Genomic DNA, 17296 nt, shown 5'->3' with positions numbered 1-17296 from the left:
TTGACTCATTTTGTCTTTTAATCGTATTAATAAGGAAAATACAGAAAATAAACAGCTATCAGATGCATGGTTTCGTAAGTGGCTCTGATACCACTGGAGGAGAAGAGTGATCCAAAACGCAACGGAATTTAAAATTTCTCCTTTAGTGATCCTTATGAATGGGCATGATCAGTGATAGAATCGTTACCTCTTATGGAGATTGTAACCTTTGATTCAGATCTACGGAGCGATCACGAACGTTGAACGATGATAACGCCTCTACTCAGTCCACACGAACGGATTTCTTCAATCTCAGTGCTAGCTGCTACGAATGAAGGCTTTGAATGAGAAAGAGAGAGAAATGAAATTGAAACTTCACAAATGCTTCTGCACAAGGGTTCTATTTATAGAACCACTTGTGTGGGCTGCAAGCTAAAAAGCCAACTTAAGTGTATGTGGCCCATATCTTATAATATGCCAAAATCACTTAAGCGCGTGCTACCTTACCATATTTCGTATTCTACTTAAGTACACTGTACCTTACGATGTTCTACAATTCACTTAAGTTCACCATACCTTACGGTGTTCCTTAGTTACTCTATCTCTCATCAATCCGTCCTTTTGTGTGTGACCCTGTAGGTTTTCGCGGCATTGGCAATTATATTAAAACATGTATTTAACATAATAAACAGTGAGCGGTATCTAGCAACACATCACTGCTACCCAAGACACAAAAATGTCATGTGATCTGACAAATCCTTCTGTGATAATACTTATGTGTACAATTACCCTTTTGCCCTTATGTCTATATTGAACACAAGGCATAGACCTGTCATCCTTGTCCAGTTCAATATTGGGCTCATAGACATTTATCCTGTTACACAGGACGGAAAAATTCCATCTAGGTCACTCATATCCCTTAGCATGCTTCGTGGAGTACCCATCAACTGTCTTTATGGTCATCCAGTTACGGACAATGTTTGATCAGTAATAAGGCACTCGACTCTACATTTAGGGTCCATAGTGGTTTCAGGTCGAATGGTGGTATACACCATTATCACCATGAGAATAACTTATGACACTTTGCATAACATTCTATATAGTATTCTCAGAGCGGATCAATCCAGTATAAATATTACTCTTAATATTCATACCTATGTTTAAGACTTGATAATTCCTTATCCATGATCCATGAGATGTGATCATCAGTCTATATACATAATAGTCTTAATTCTTTAATGTTTTCCCACTTCACAATAAAGCTCGACTATGGATACTTTAAGAATAGTGTCCTTATGTTTAATGTGATCTCATGATTAAGTCACACTTGATACATTAAACGGACTATCTATTCTAGGGACTTTATTAGACAAACATAATATAAAAAAAGCCTTTTATTATTAATAAATAATTCAATACAAGTACCAAAAGCATTGGCCTCTAGGGCTTACACCAACAGTTGGTTACACAGAGGGAAGGTGTTAGCACCCAAAGTGTCCTAGGTACTCCTAAGGAGCCCTTTTTTTATGTATGCATATGTGTTTGGTATAAAAGATGTTTTAGAAAAATAGAGTGTGGGGATGAGAAAATAATTCATTGATTATATTTTTATAACTTAAAAATGAGGGATCAAAACCTCGTAGTTCGTGGTAACAATTTCAAAGTTGGTGAATTGCTTTTAACAAAAGTTTGAATGAAAAGGGAACAAAGGGCCAAAAATTTGAATGAAGTTGTTAGTTCTTTTTGTCTTTTGAAATTTTAAGTCAATGTGATTAAGTTTATTTACAAATTTGATTTAAGAAAAAAGTTTGAAAATCCATTGGCATAAGGCCAAAGTTTTTATTTGAAATAAGGTCTAAGTTTGAAATCACAAGCAAAGAAAGTTTTTGAAAAGGGGGAGAGATTTTAAAATTTAAGAAGTGGGAGAAGATGAAGAGGCTACCCTAAGAATAAAATTAAAAGTTAAGAGTTGAAAATATCAGACCAATGGGATGTAATTGAGCAACAAGAATGTCATATAGAAACCCCACTTTCCCTTTGGACTTTGAATCAAGAAATAATCAATAAGCAATTAGCAATATCCATACATCATGAAGATCAAGGCATCAAATAAAGATAGCCACATCCAATCAAGTAAGTCCCATAACTAGCAGTCTTCTTTGTCTTCTCATGTACCAGATGAAATATTCCTTGATCAACTCAGAATAAAGCATCATACACAAGTTCAAAATAATAATTAGCACTAAGACAAAGTCACAGATGAATTCAAACAGAGTCCAATGCTTGCATCAGATGAAGCTTGGTTCATAATAACTTGGTCTCAGAATGTTGGCATTGGCCAAGTCCTTTTTACACAGGGAATGTTGCCTAATCCTAAGTCCAAAAGTTCATATCAAGATTAACAGTCCACCAAATATTTTTTAGGGTTTTTGTTGTTTATTAAGTGTTTTAAGGTCCTAAGACCACAAACAAAATCGAAATGCACAAACAATATATACAATCATAAGATATGACTCAAATGAGCAAAGTGAAAATGGCATAAACATAAACAAGTTAAATGAAATGTAAATGGCAATGAATGATAAATAACTAAAAGTTAAATTGCATAAAGTAAATGATTTGGAAGTAAAGCAATATGAACAAGAGTTAGTCAAAGTTTAGTCAAATGTTAGTGATATTTTTCAATTGATTAAGTCATTCTTTGGAGAACACTCAACCATCCATTCACAAGCATGGATCCTTAAACAAAGACATCTTCCATGAGAAGGTCTCCAACTTGGATAATTCAACAAGTATGCCACTAGCTCTCATGAAAGGAAAAAATGTCAAGTTTCCATACAATACCATGAAGAATGGGAGACTTACAATCTCACTTACTAGAATATTATGTCTTTAGGGTCAAATTTAACTCTATGTTAAGCAATCCGAATTGGACTTATGTAGAAGTCACAACTATCTGAGGCCGGGTAATAAAAATTTAGGTGTTAATGCATGGTAGAGAATTGGTATAATGAAACCAAACTCCTAAAAAATATCACACACTAAGAGAAAAGATCAAGAGGGATGTACATATCTCAGTCATACTTGTATTGGTTCATCTGACACAAGGTCATTGATGAACCAATTAGCCTTAAGATATTAGAGATTTCATTGGTCAAATAAGGGAATGGAAAAGAATAAGGATGAAGATGAAAAGGGAGGGGAATGAGAGAAACACAAATTGGTCATGGGAGAAATTTTATCAAATTAAAACCATTCACTCATTTTGGAGATGAAATGTACATTTCATCAATCCCCTAAATCCAATGGTTTTAATCCAACAAAAGTCAAATCAACCTTGACCAAAGCCCAAACAAATAGTAAAACATCACAAGACCATAAAAATGGCTCAACATAATTTTTATACATTTAATCAATTAAAAATCAAATAAAAAATGCATTAAAATACAATTTAATTTGGTCAAAACCTAAAATCTCTTCAGAACACCAAATAAATGGCCAAGAGATTTATCCTAGGTCAAACAAGGTCAAAAGACCTTAGGCAAAAAATTTCATGATTTTTGTAAAGTCTGAAGTATTTTTAAACAATTAAAAATATGCACAAAAATATTTAATTCATGAAAAATATCAAAATATATCCATTAAATAATTTTAATTCAGAATATGAAAGAGAAAAATATTTAAATATTTTTGGTGAAAGTCCGATATTTTTGATTAAAAATGAAATTTCTATGAATTAAATAAAATAAGTGGATTAAATGGAAATTCATAAAATACAAAAAAAACAAGGGTCATCATATCTCCCTTATTAATTGAGGTGGCAAATCTGATGGCCAAGTGCGCGCATTCCACCAAAGACCCGAGTTAATGCGTCACGCCAATGGTAATCAGAACCAAGGGCCAAGATTAAAACATTTTAAAAGGATCAGATGGTTTGGAAGGTGCCAACGCACCATCGGAGCTAGGGCTCCAGTCTTCTTCTTCGATGGACCTCATTGGACTGGTCCACCACAAACCACCATAGAAATGAAAAACAAAGACATGGATTTAAAGGAAAAATGCGCAAGAGCATGAATCTGACCTCAATTTTCTCCAACTCCAAGTATATAAAAATATACAAGGATTTGAATTTTTGAGGATTGTGAACTGAGTTGCTTCAATTTGACCTCAAAGCAACTCAATCTTGTTACCTACATTGGTAACACTTCAGTAAACCAAAAATCACAAAGAATAATGAAGAATTGAGAAAGAATCAAATAGATGAAAATTCTGGAAATTTACCTTCGAGTGAGCTTCAAACTTGCTTGATCTTGCTTCCAATTGACCCTGGCTTGGCTTCAGAAGCTTGTAAGAGATGAACTAGATCAAGGAAAAGCTGGGACTCTTGGAGTTCCAATCTCAAAACAGAATGATATTTGAAGCTTGATTTTCAAATGAAAACCTTCAAGATTATCCTTTAATGGTGAGGGTTTGGATTGCAGGTTCAAAGCTTGGGCATGAGGTCCTTAATTTTGAGCCAAGAGGGTTGTATTTATAGGCATTGCATTTGATTTTCACACACTTCCAAATTTTTCCAAAATTAGCAATCTTCTTGCATGCTTGCATGAGCATATGATAGGCTCATCAAATGATGCTATCAGGTCCAAAATCACCAATGTGCAATGCTGAAATCATGTCATGTACTCATGCAATGGAGATTGAAAAGTCAATGTGAAATATATCCAAATGATCCATTGAAAAGAACCCATGTGCAAGTCCTTAATTTCTTGGCCAAATGAAATGATCTTGGACTTTTTGGAAAGGTAAGATCAAAGGGAACAACTTTTATGTTGAACACTTTTCCCTTTGAGACTTGGATAATGATGGATTTTGAGGTGGAAGTTTGGAAAATCAAACATATTTGAAACTTTTCTAAGTACCAAGTCAAATGTTCACTTCTTCCACCTTGAATAACTTTTGCTATGGGATTCAAATGGAAAAAGTTCCTTCATCAAAGTTGTATCTCTTTCAAACCTATAAAAGTTGGTAATAAATGTGACCTCATTTGGATTTTTCATGAAGGAGTTATGTATTTTAGAAGTTGAGGAAAATGACTTGTTCAATGGTAATGGCCCAAAATGACCTATAATGTTTCCTCTTGGCACATGCATTTGCAAGTTGAATTTGAACTTATTACAATAATGTAAGTTCGATAAGACATTGAATTTGATCATGGGACTTTAATGGCTTTCATCTCATAAAAATTGAGCAAGTTATGGTCCTTGGAAGTTGACCTCCTAACTAGGGTTTAGACAAAATGACCTATAATCTTTTACCATAAAAATGACTTTCCAAGCAAAACTAGCTCTTGACTTAAACATTAAAGTTGTTTGGATTGTAATAAGGAGTAACGTTTCTCTTAGAATCATTTACATATGATAAAAATTGTATGAGATAGGGTCTAGGGAACCCCAGTTTTGACCAGTTGACTTTCTCTGGTCAACCACCATGAACCATCTTGCAAACTTGATATTCTCTTGATATTTGGAACTCGTGGAGGATCATATATGTGTAAGATGATGTAATATGAAGTATACCTTTAAATATTTGATAAAATGGTGAAGAAAATTGCTGAGGAAGTCAGATAAGATACCCAGATGAATTAGGGCTTCCAAGGCAAACAAGCTTCAAACTCTTGATGAATTCTTGATCAAAATGATATGTGAAGATCATGGGGACCCATATATTATGTCTAGAACCAATGTGCACCATCTCTTGATTAGTCTTCTTGCATTGAGGGTCTTAAACCCTAGATATGAGCTTGATGGAGCATAGGTGAAAACACACACTACCTACAAAAGAAGTAAACTATACATTGACATATTTTTGGCATTTTGGTTAATAAATAATGAAAAGAAAAATATGATACAATCAAATGTGCTTGGTGATCTCCTCCAATGCAAACCCAATGAATGAGGGGTAAGGAGGATGCCAAGGTGTGATCCCAAAGTCAATGCATATGATGAGATGACATGAGGGATCTTAGGGTCAAAATTGGGGTCTTACAGATGTTTGAATGTATGAAATACATATTTGTGACATATAAATGATGAATAAAATGTTGTGAAATTGAGTTGTGAAAAATTATTTAATGTTTTCTCATAGACGATTAAATAATGGTTGTTACGACTCGTGTTGAAGAAGGTACTTTTAAGGTGTAACCTAGGCCAACGAGGGGAGGGACTAGACGTCATGGGTTTTAACATAGATGTTATTTTGTCAACGCATATAAGTAAGGTCTAATAAGCCTAAATGGATGTTAGAGAAGTAACTGACATATAGGATCGGTATGGTGCAATATCAAATAGAGAGAAACACCAGGATATAAAGCAATATCACTAGAGAGAGGTGACCATATGATGCAATATCGCTTGAGAGAAGCACCGGGATATAAAAGCAATATCACTAGAGAGAAGTGACAATATGGTGCAATTTCGCTTGAGAGAACCAAACTCAAAATTGAATCATGGGTTATAATCAAATATTGCTTGAGAGAAGTATCATACAAGTGCAATATCGCTTGAGAGAAACACATCCGAAATTGAATCGTAAGATATAATACAATATTGTTTGAGAGAAGTATTACACCACTGCAATATCAATTCAGAAAAGCACATTTGCATTCGTGTTATGGACATAGTGCAATATCATAGAGAGAAACACGACCCCCTGTATAGTACAATGCTATCAAAGAAAGAGAAGAACTTTAGAGTTTAAGAGCATGCATATCATAATTTGTATTGTGATTAAACATGATGATTGTTATGATTTACTTTAATATTCTATATGATTTCTTTTATTAAGATTGATTTGAGACGAGAATATTTATATCTTGAAATTGTGACTTATGTAGATGTTTGATGTTGTTGGTCAATGTTAAATGTGATTTGATATATACGGTGTTTACTTGATAATTTGCGTGTTTTCTCAATTATTTTATATTGTACATGTTTTTGAAGCGCACCCTTCCATGTTTGTGTTTGTATGGCTTGGTTTCGTGTTTGGGAAATTGCAGGAAATGCTGATTTTCAAGTCTTAAAGTTTAAGTTTGAGAGAAGTCCCATTCTGATAGGTGACATAAGGTTTGGAAAACTATTTTAACAATATTTCTACTTTTCGCATTAAATAATTATAATTATTCAGTATAACGATGTAGAGTTATTTTAATTTAAATTGATTTTTAGAATCATTTTTAATGTGTAAATGGACGAAGTGATATTTTTTATCTTTTTCTTTTAATTCATAAATATAATTAGTTTTGAACACTTTAAATATTTATAAGTATCAAATATATTATTTTAGAAATTAAGATGTCACAGGTGTCATTTTAATAGATGTTAGGTGTCATTTTAATAGATGTTAGAGAATGTTTAAGCATATTTTAAAAATAGAGGAATGTGTGAGTGTCATTTTAATAGATTTCACTAGAGGTGAGGTGAGTATAATTTCTCCAAAAGAAAAAAAAATAAGTATGAATAAATTGAAAAAAAAAAGCAAGTTAGCAACTTAAATATAAATGCCCGAAAAAAGAAGCAATAACTCAATATGATTTAAGTTTAAATTTTCAAAATGATAATTTTGATATTTTAAAATAAGTGTCAAATATGTTTGTGGTCGCCCTAAATAAATTAAATTTTATTTTTAATTCCTTAAAATAATTTTTTAAAGAATATTTTCTTAAAAAAAATTCATCCACATTTTTGATCTCTTTTGTAACTTAGTGACATTTTTAACAACTTAACGACAATTTATTACTTAGCAACACTTTTAACAACAATTTTGGTATTAAAAATCAAAAATGTAAATGAAATTTTTTAAAAAACCATTTAAAAAAATTTAAAAGATTAAAAACAAAATTCAAGATATTTAGATAAATCACAAACATATTTAACCCTTGAAATAAATATGAGAATAATTATATAAATATAATTAAAATTTTAATAATATATCTTCTACTCTTTCCGTTCACCTTTAAATCCCTTCAATTTAAACGAAAGGAAATAGTGGATTTAGAAGAGATTTTTCTCTCCTCTTCCAAATACTTTTAATTAAAAACGTCCCTTTCCCTTTACTTGACCTCTTCCATTTATCACAAACTAAACCGTCCAAAGTGTTTTTTCTTTAATTTTAGGTAATAGGTTTAGGAAAAAATTCAATATGAACAAGATATAATAGAATTAAAAAAAGAAGAAATATTCCTGCATCATTTTTTGACACCAAATACTTATATCATATACACTGTTTATCGTATTTATACAATGAATATTATATTTTTAAAATAAAAAATATATTTATAAATAGTGTATGTAAAGTACTTGAACAATACATGGACAATATATGAACATGGATGTAAAAAGTTGGTTAATGAAATGACGAAATTGGTTAATAAACATCCGGATATTAAAAATAATTTTGAATGATAAACTAAAATTGGTTAATGAAAAGTAAAAAATTGGTTAATGAAACTCTGAAATTGGTTAATAAACATCCAGATATTAAAAATAATTTTGAATGATAAACTAAAATTGATTAATAAAAAGTAAAAAATTGGTTAATGAAACTCTGAAATTGGTTAATAAACGTCCATATATTAAAAATAATTTTGAATAACCAACAAAGTTGGTTAAATCCAGTTATGAAGTTGATTAATAAACGTCGAGATACTAAAATTTTTTTATATATATTTTAAAAATGATATATTATTATAATATTTTATTATTCACTGTATTGATGAACACTAAAATACGGTGTATGTATACATTGTAGTGTAAGAATATCATTTAAAAAAAAACAAAATAAAATATACAATGATAATGTTAAATATATTACACTCTAAATCAATTAGAGAAGTGTATTTCACCAAATTACATATTTATTTTTAAAATATTGATATGCATGGCCAATATAAATATTTTGATTGATCGCATATGTAATATTATTTCACATCGTAAGGGCACTACATTTAAATTCATAGAGTTATTCAATTTAATAATTTTTCTTAAGTAGTTCAATAATTTAAATTCACAATTTAAAGGCGACTAAGTGAAATGTCGCAAGATAAACCTTATGCCCCTACTTATTCAAAAGTATACGTAAATTTAATTATATGGATTTAAATTATTTGCAAACTAAAGGATTAAAAAGTACATTTTAATATTGTGAGGAAAAAAATATTTAATTTTTAGGTATAATTAATATCAAGTCTCTTAGTTTTATGTAATGGTCTATTTTAGTCTTTTACCTAAAAAATATTATAAATTAATCTTTTAACTTTATTTTTGTTATTTTATTTGATCATGTCTATCAATTTCTAAAAAAAAAAATAATAATAAATTTTGATGATGTGGTGTAACTATAAGATTATTGATATAATTAAAATCTTCACGGTTTGAATAATATATATGTCATCAAAATTTTACAAAAAAATTCTTTCAGAAATTAATAGAAATGACCAAATAAAATAAAATTTTAATTTAATCGATAAAAAAATTTAGTTAAGAAATTAAAATTGAATATCAAATTAAGTTAAAAGAAAAAAAATGTATTAAGCTTAATCTTTATAATTATAACTTTTCATTTAAATTAAAAATATAAATAAATTATTACACGGTTCCTCTGATTCACCATTTTCCTTTTCAGATTCATTTCCGAAGTTCCTTTCACTCTGTTTTTTTGGTTGTCTTGTATCCATAATCACCAAAATTCAAATCTCATTTTACAATCTTCACTTTGTCTCCTTTTCCTTTCTGCGTCTATATTCCCTTGCCTTATCTTTCCCTTGATTCTTTGTCAATTCTTCGTTCTATTTATTGAACTTCATTCTGAATTCTGAAGATGGAATTTCATTTTTAGCCCTTAAGGTTTCGAGGATCGGTGTTATTCGGTAAAGGAATATGAAGGATTTCTCAGGGACACCTGGAACTTTTCTTGGTTTGATTCTTAGGATGACACAGTTCAGTTTTGCTGCTGCTTCAATTGCTTTCATGGCTAGTGCTAAAACACCGATTTTCTTCAATTTCACTACATTTTGGTAATTATTCAATCCATTTTACGTTTAAGATTGAATTTAGCTTGAAACTCCTTTACCACTGAATCGTTAGCTACATTGTTTGATTTTATTGCAGTGGATGATAACACATGATAGATATATTGATTCAGATTAGTTGTTGAGGTGATTGGTGATTCATGAAAGTGTATGTTTATGATACTCCATTTTGTTACAAAGGATTATGCATTATAGGAGAATCAATTTTATATTAAATCATAATTTACTTATTTAATTTTGGGCATGATGTATAGTTGGATGATAGATTTTAGTCTCAACGCCATCTATGAAGCACGGACACCATAAACACGACATCGACGCAGGTAAAAACTTAAAAAAATGAATAAATTAAATGTAGTTACAGGTATTAAATATAGTTACAGGTATTGGTTTCGATTTCGGATACCCACACTTAAACATATAGACATTTTTGTTCAAAGATGTTGGTGCTATAGAGCTTCCACACTTGATAAAAATTTATGACTTATCTGACCTGGCCATTGTAATCGATCATGGTTCAATCGGTCAAATAGAGAACAAAACACGCATCCGATCCAAATGAATCCACTAATTCCTTGGCAGAAAACCTGACTACAAACCAGGAAACTGGTATAAAAAAACCAGACAAAACCGACAGCTTACCGACTTTTCCTGGTTAAGAAAAAGTCTCGGTCAGAACTTTAAACCTTAATCATCGGCGGCTACACTGATTCAATGTCTGGTCGTATTTTTATCACCATGAATCAAACAGCTTAATCTAAAGATGATAATTGTAGACAAGTATGGAATGAAGTTTAAAGAAGGGTTTTTGCAAAGGATGGAGATCAATTCACAAATTTTTTGTTTTCTCGTCAAATCTATGTTAATGTTTTTCTCTGACATTGTTAAAAACAGGTTTTTCATGAGTTATTTTACTTTTCAATGAACTTTAGTTAAGAAACTTCCATTGTTCATCAATACTTCAACAACCAGGCTTGAATGTTGGTTTGAAATATCTAATACTGACTGTCCCATTGGTTTTGCAGTTCCTTGATGACTTCAATGGCTTTACAAAGCATTTGGAGTTTGGCACTTGCTTTGTTGGATGTGTATGCTTTAGTGAGAAAGAAGATCCTGCTTAACCCTGCATTGATTTGCTTCTTTGCTGTTGGAGATGGGGTTAGTTTCTTAGTAAATCTATACTTTTCCTAATTGCTGACTATCCCTATGAATCATAACACCACACAGACACTTCTGACATGGATAATATCAAAAGCATAGTGTGGGGCTACGTATATAATATTGTATTTGACCTTCATTTATCCTAATGTTATTAATAGAGTTAAAAATATTTTAATTAAAATTAATGTTTTTAATCCGTTATTAAGATTACTTCAAAACATGTTACCTTTTTAGATGTGTGAAGTTTTTCTAAAAAATGTAAAAGGTTCTTGAAACAAAGAAAAGAAAACAATTTTTAAATAGTCCGACATGTGTCATATGAGTATTATACGGGTGTCATAGATTAAAAGAGTGTTGAAGCCATCAAAAAACTATCTTTTAGGGACACTTATCTGAATTTTCTAATCTATATAATACGGATGGTATACAAGCGTTCGACACTGATACATGTGTGACACCGCAACACGTCTACCCGTCTATGCTTCAGGACTCTATCCCTTTTTATTAGCCTCTTTTGGCACCTTTTTATACATAGTTAGAAGAGTTCGCAGTGTAATTAATGTGCACGCGTTACGTATGAGCCTTATATTAAGAAAAATTGGTGATATAATTGAAAAGAAGAAAAAAAGTGTAATTTGTAATTTGCAGTTAGGCTTATATTGACGACAATTTTGTGTGTCCATACTCCACAGGTAATATCAATACTATCTCTAGCTGCAGCTTCTGCCTCAGCTGGGGTTACAGTTTTTTACTTCAATGATACGGGACACAACTGCCATTTTGGAGAAGAATGCCAAAAGTATCAGATTTCAGTTGCTTTTGCAATCTTGAGCTGGATATCAGTTTCAATATCATATCTAATTATGCTTTGGCTATTAGGTGCAACATAGCTTGGTCGTTGGATTAATCTAACAAGTGGGCGTATTAGATCTCGACCATTAGAGTAATATAATGTCAGGAGAGGATTATTTAGAGAATTCTCTCGTCCAATAGAAAATTCTCTTGTTGAATATTTTCTTTCCAAGTGTTAATAAAAAAAGGAAAAAGGTAGAGCTTCACATTTAAATTTATAGGAAATTTCTTAATGCACTCTATATTTTATTAGTACACTACATGAAAATACTTAAATGTTTTTGGATTTTGAAGATGCATATTCGAACACACCTTAAAACATTAAATGATTCAAAGATGCATCTCCATAATATTTTAAAAGTTACACACCATGCATTAACTCTAAAAGGCATTTGACACGCATATTGTATCGGAGATGCATCGCGGTTATTTTACAGAAATGGATCTCCATAACATACCAGAACAGTGCATGTTATGTTTTATTTGTTTATTCAGATGAAGATTTATAAACATTTACCATGTTATGTAACGAGATTTAAACCATACAATCGACATGCAAAAAATGACGTATATAAGTCCAGATAGTCCAAAAATGTCATATACAAAATACATAATAAAGTATCATGAGGTGAAAATAAAATACAATTTATAATGAATTCAAAGTATAATTACTATATACTACTACACTAGTGCGTATGTCGGACTACATGTCTGCCTCATCTTGCTCATTGGCCTTCAATACCCCTCGTCCTCTAGCGTTGTCTTTGGTACATCAATGCCCTAGTGCCTCCGTCGTGATGGCATATAGGACATGCCTCATATCATACCCATCAGGGAAAATACCTATGTCAATGTCTGCCTACGCAATCTCTATTATGCGACAACATCTAGGCAAGACATCCTCAACATGATCTAATTATGTCTGTTTTTCCTCTAGTATCTCATGATGAGCTGGCCTCAATGGATTTTTTGGAGAATTCTGCACCATATGCAGATGTAACACCCTGAAGAACCACCTTATGTACTCGTTGACGTAGCTCCAATCATTCTCAACTATGGTTATTCGTGCCTCCTCTGGTACCAGATGACTCTCATAGTCATAAAACATGACATTCATCTGTATACGTGTCAAAGTATGGGAAGCAGAGACAACAGAGTGTCTAGGAATGATCTGAGTGTAGATGAACTGTCGCATCACACGTTCGGGCAAATGAGGAGCACTGAGATGTGATCTGCAAGCCAAGCATTTGGAGTATAGCATTATCTCGTTAAATGGACGTGTCTCATGGTGATCGACTTAGTTGTTGAAGTGCATGTCCTCGACAACCAAGCAGACAAGATACACTCTGAACGACTATATCGCATGGTTCCCTTTGAGCGGAGAAAATGAAGTAGCACGCCGAATATCCCTAATGTCAGTCGGTACACTCGCCGAGTCGGAGATGCGCGAGAAGTGCTGGAGGATCCAAGTCTGAAAAGTTTGGAACTTATGAATCATCAGTAATGGTGTTGTAAAGATGAAATGAAAAGGACAAAAAAAAATTAAAAGACCAATAAATATTACCGTCAGTAGTATGATGTTGTCTTTGACCTGCTTCGTCTTCCACCAACAACCCTCTAATAACTTCGAGTACAAGTAGACCAAACAAACGGTCCCCTAGTTGTACTCATGGATCTGCTTGAAATCTTCAAAGTACCATAGGTAGATGACATATGTACAAGTGGTAATCTTTTCCATAAAAGTCATAGTGCCAACCAAATATAACATGTATACTCTCATAAAATACGCTCTGTGGAGCCCTACCTGCTTGTCATCACCTCTAGCCTGCCTTGTGTATATACCATTTTCAAGAATTCAAACCTAGCATGAGCCACTCTAGTTCTATCCATCTCCGCCATCGCATCCGTTGTGTCAACTCCTAGATAGTCTACCATCATCTCGAGTATCTCGTCTTTGCTAATCCTTCCATGATCTAAAAGTTTCCCTCTGATCAGAAGATGCAGCAAACACGATACATTATCGAATGTGATAGACATCTCACCTAGCGGGAGATGAAATAACGAGGTCTTAGAGTGTTATCTTTCCATGAATGCATTAAGCATCTCGTGGTTAACCGTAATATAACCGGTCATGCACAAGTCTTTCATCCCATATAGGGACAAAACTGCCTGAAACCACTCCTCATTCTGTTGAGACAAGCCAGTAATCTTTCGTTTGTGGTTAATAAACTTCAGCAAATCACAGTCCTGCATAAAATAAAAATCAATGTCAAAAACTTGTAATATATTAATAAACATAAATTAAAAAGAATGAATCCAACTAATGCTACCTCTCGGTCCCATATATGCCTGGAAGTATGGTCTGGGTACAGAGGCAGTAGTGACAACTCTACATGGCCTCATCCAAATGGCTCTAGCTCAGCATCCTCAACATACTCGCCATCCGGAGATGGCACTAGCTCATCAGCAGAAGGTGGCACTGGTTCAGAAGCATAATTCGTTGGAGGTGGCAATGATGCCTTCTATACCACCTGTCGCATCTCGAAAAATACGACATCGTGAAGCGCATCGCACGCTTGCGGATGACTAACGGGGTTGCCACCCTTCTTTATTTATTTCTAAGGAAAGGGGAAATGGTGATAAAACTCTAAGGTAAAGAAAAGAGAAGATGGTCATCACAACAAAATTTTGGGTTCAAGAGTCGGTTATGTGAGGGAAGGTATTAGCGCCCTTCATATCCATTGTACTCAACGTGAACCTCATATAGTTCTAAAGTCGATTGTTTGTTAAGGGCCTATTTGTTCAATTTTTATTCTTATTTATGAAAATATACTTACAAGAAGATAAATTACAAAGGAAAATAGAAAAAAAGAAAGTTTTTAATTATTGAGCTCGTCGAGGTTCTAAAACCTCGTGCCTACGTATTCTCATAGTGCAGTAAGAAAGTCAGAGCTCTGTAGTTCGTGAAAAAAGTTTTTGTGTTGGTTGATTTTGTAGGATAAGGTTTAAGGCGTTCTTGCGTTTAAACTTGGCTTGTATTACTCGCACGATGGAGGCTAAGTGCTTGTTTTTGTTTCACGTTGAAAATAATTTAAACTACCATTTTATGAAAAAAGATTTTGGAATAATGTACAAGGGCACAAAAGATGTTTGATGAATTGTGTTTGAGTTTAGGTTGATTTGATTTTAAGTAATCGATCGATGAGGTGAGCTCTAATCAATCAACTACTTAAGGATACGGTGACTGTGTATCCACCTCCCATTTGCAAAAAACATTATTTAATTTAATTTATAAGAATAATTTAATGATAAATATAACTTACAATTTGAGAAAAAAATAAGATGTATTGTCATTGACCTACCTTAATTTGAATAGAAATATATTTATTTATGCATTTTAGCAATTTAATTGAAATGAAAAAAAGGGAACTTAATTTACAAAGAAAAAACTATTATTCATTATTATTTTTTAATTAATTAGATAACTACACTAATTAGTATTGAATAAATTATTTTAATTAAGGGACAACTAAAGTTAATTAAATAAATTTGTCCACAACTAAAACTAATAAAAAAAAATACTAAATAGCTAATTTAAAAAACAAATGGCAAATAAATAAAAGAAATGGGAAAAAAATAAAGGAGGGGTGCATTTGTTATTGAGCTAGCCAAAGTCATGGGTGTGGAAAGGAAATGACTGAGCCCAATATGCCAAGGGCCCATAAAAAATCAACACTAAAATAAAACAAAAGTAAAAACTGAAAATAAAATGAATAAGGTGAAAAATGTGTGGCCCTTGGATCAGATTACCAAAGTAATCAAGATCCAATCAAGGGCGTTGATCAATTGAGCATTTGGGGGTCAACTGATATGAGGCTCGTGATTGAGGGTACACCGAGGTAAGGGTGTGCATGTGTACATGGAATAAGATCAAAGTTGGTTGATCCTTCCCACACTACCTTCACCAAGGAAATCTCTTTACCACCTAACTGCTTCATTTCCCAATCCTTTATCCGCGTGGGCGGTGTCTCAAAAGTTTGTTGCACAATCCCAGGTCCATTCACCGCACTGTCACCAGATTCATACCAACACAGAGGTGTCCTACACCTCCTACCATATAACGCCTTAAACGGGGTCATCCCAATACTTGAGTGGAAATTGTTATTGTAAGTGAACTCAATCAGTGACAAATAGATATCCCAAGCTCCTCCTTGTTCTAGCACACAAACCCTCAACAAATCCTCTAAGGATTGGATAGTCCTCTTTGTTTTCCCATCAGTCTGCAGGTGATAAGCGGAACTCAACTTCAGCTTAGTATCCAAAGCTTCTTGCGAACTTTTTCAAAACCTCATTGTTAACCTCATATATCTATCTGATACAATGATCGACATAATACCATGCAAACTAACAATCTTCTTAATATACAGCTCAACTAACTTCTGCAAAGGATAGTTGATCCTGATCGGCATGAAATGAGCCAATTTAGTCAGCCTATCAACAATCACCCAAATAGAATCACATCCCTTTTTTGTCTTCGGCAAACTTGTTACGAAATCCATGAAAATGCTATCCCACTTCCACTACAGAATACTCAATGATTTCATCAGGCCCAAAGACTTCTGATGTTCAATATTCAACTTCTGAAAAGTCAAACTAGCGTAGACAAACTCATCTACTTTATTTTTCATTCCTGGCCACCAAAATAATTTCTTTAAGTCTTGATACATATTAGTGACACCGAGATGAATACTCAACCCACTTCTGTGACCCTCCTCAAGAATACTCTTCTTAAGCTCGGGTACATCTGGTACACAAACCATGTCTCTGAACCTCATCACACAATTCTCATTGATTCTTAAGTCACTGCAGTTATTCTGATTGATTAACACAAGTCGGTCAATCAACCTCACATCGGTCTTCTCACCTTATATGATATCTTCAAGAATACCACTTGTCAATTTCAACATGCCAAACTTCACACTACTAGGAGTCTCTTTGCACACCAAACTCATTTCTTTTAATTGCTCAATTAACTATAGCTCTCAAACTATCAACATAGACATATGAAAAGACTTCCTGCTCAATGCGTCGGCTACAACATTAGCCTTGCACGGATGGTGACTCAAGCCAAAATCATTATCTTTCAGAAACTCGAGCCATCTCCTCTGCCTCATATTCAATTCCTTCTAATGAAATAAATATTTCAAACTCTTGTGATCA

General features: G+C 32.9%; 1 protein-coding gene across 1 annotated transcript; it reads left to right on the top strand.

Moving 5' to 3' along the window:
• The first annotated feature begins 9629 nt into the window (after positions 1 to 9629).
• Positions 9630 to 12290, top strand: LOC127097355 (CASP-like protein 5B3). The gene is made up of 3 exons (XM_051035851.1): positions 9630 to 10048; positions 11089 to 11221; positions 11917 to 12290. The coding sequence occupies exons 1-3, from the start codon at positions 9912 to 9914 to the stop codon at positions 12112 to 12114; spliced, it is 468 nt and encodes a 155-aa protein (XP_050891808.1). The 5' UTR covers positions 9630 to 9911; the 3' UTR covers positions 12115 to 12290.
• The last annotated feature ends 5006 nt before the right edge of the window (positions 12291 to 17296 follow it).

The sequence above is a fragment of the Lathyrus oleraceus genome, chromosome 6 (genome assembly GCF_024323335.1).
Source record: "Lathyrus oleraceus cultivar Zhongwan6 chromosome 6, CAAS_Psat_ZW6_1.0, whole genome shotgun sequence".
In the NCBI taxonomy this organism is placed as follows: domain Eukaryota; kingdom Viridiplantae; phylum Streptophyta; class Magnoliopsida; order Fabales; family Fabaceae; genus Lathyrus; species Lathyrus oleraceus.
Note: the sequence above shows the minus strand (reverse complement) of the source record. Positions and strands in the feature narration are given on the sequence as shown.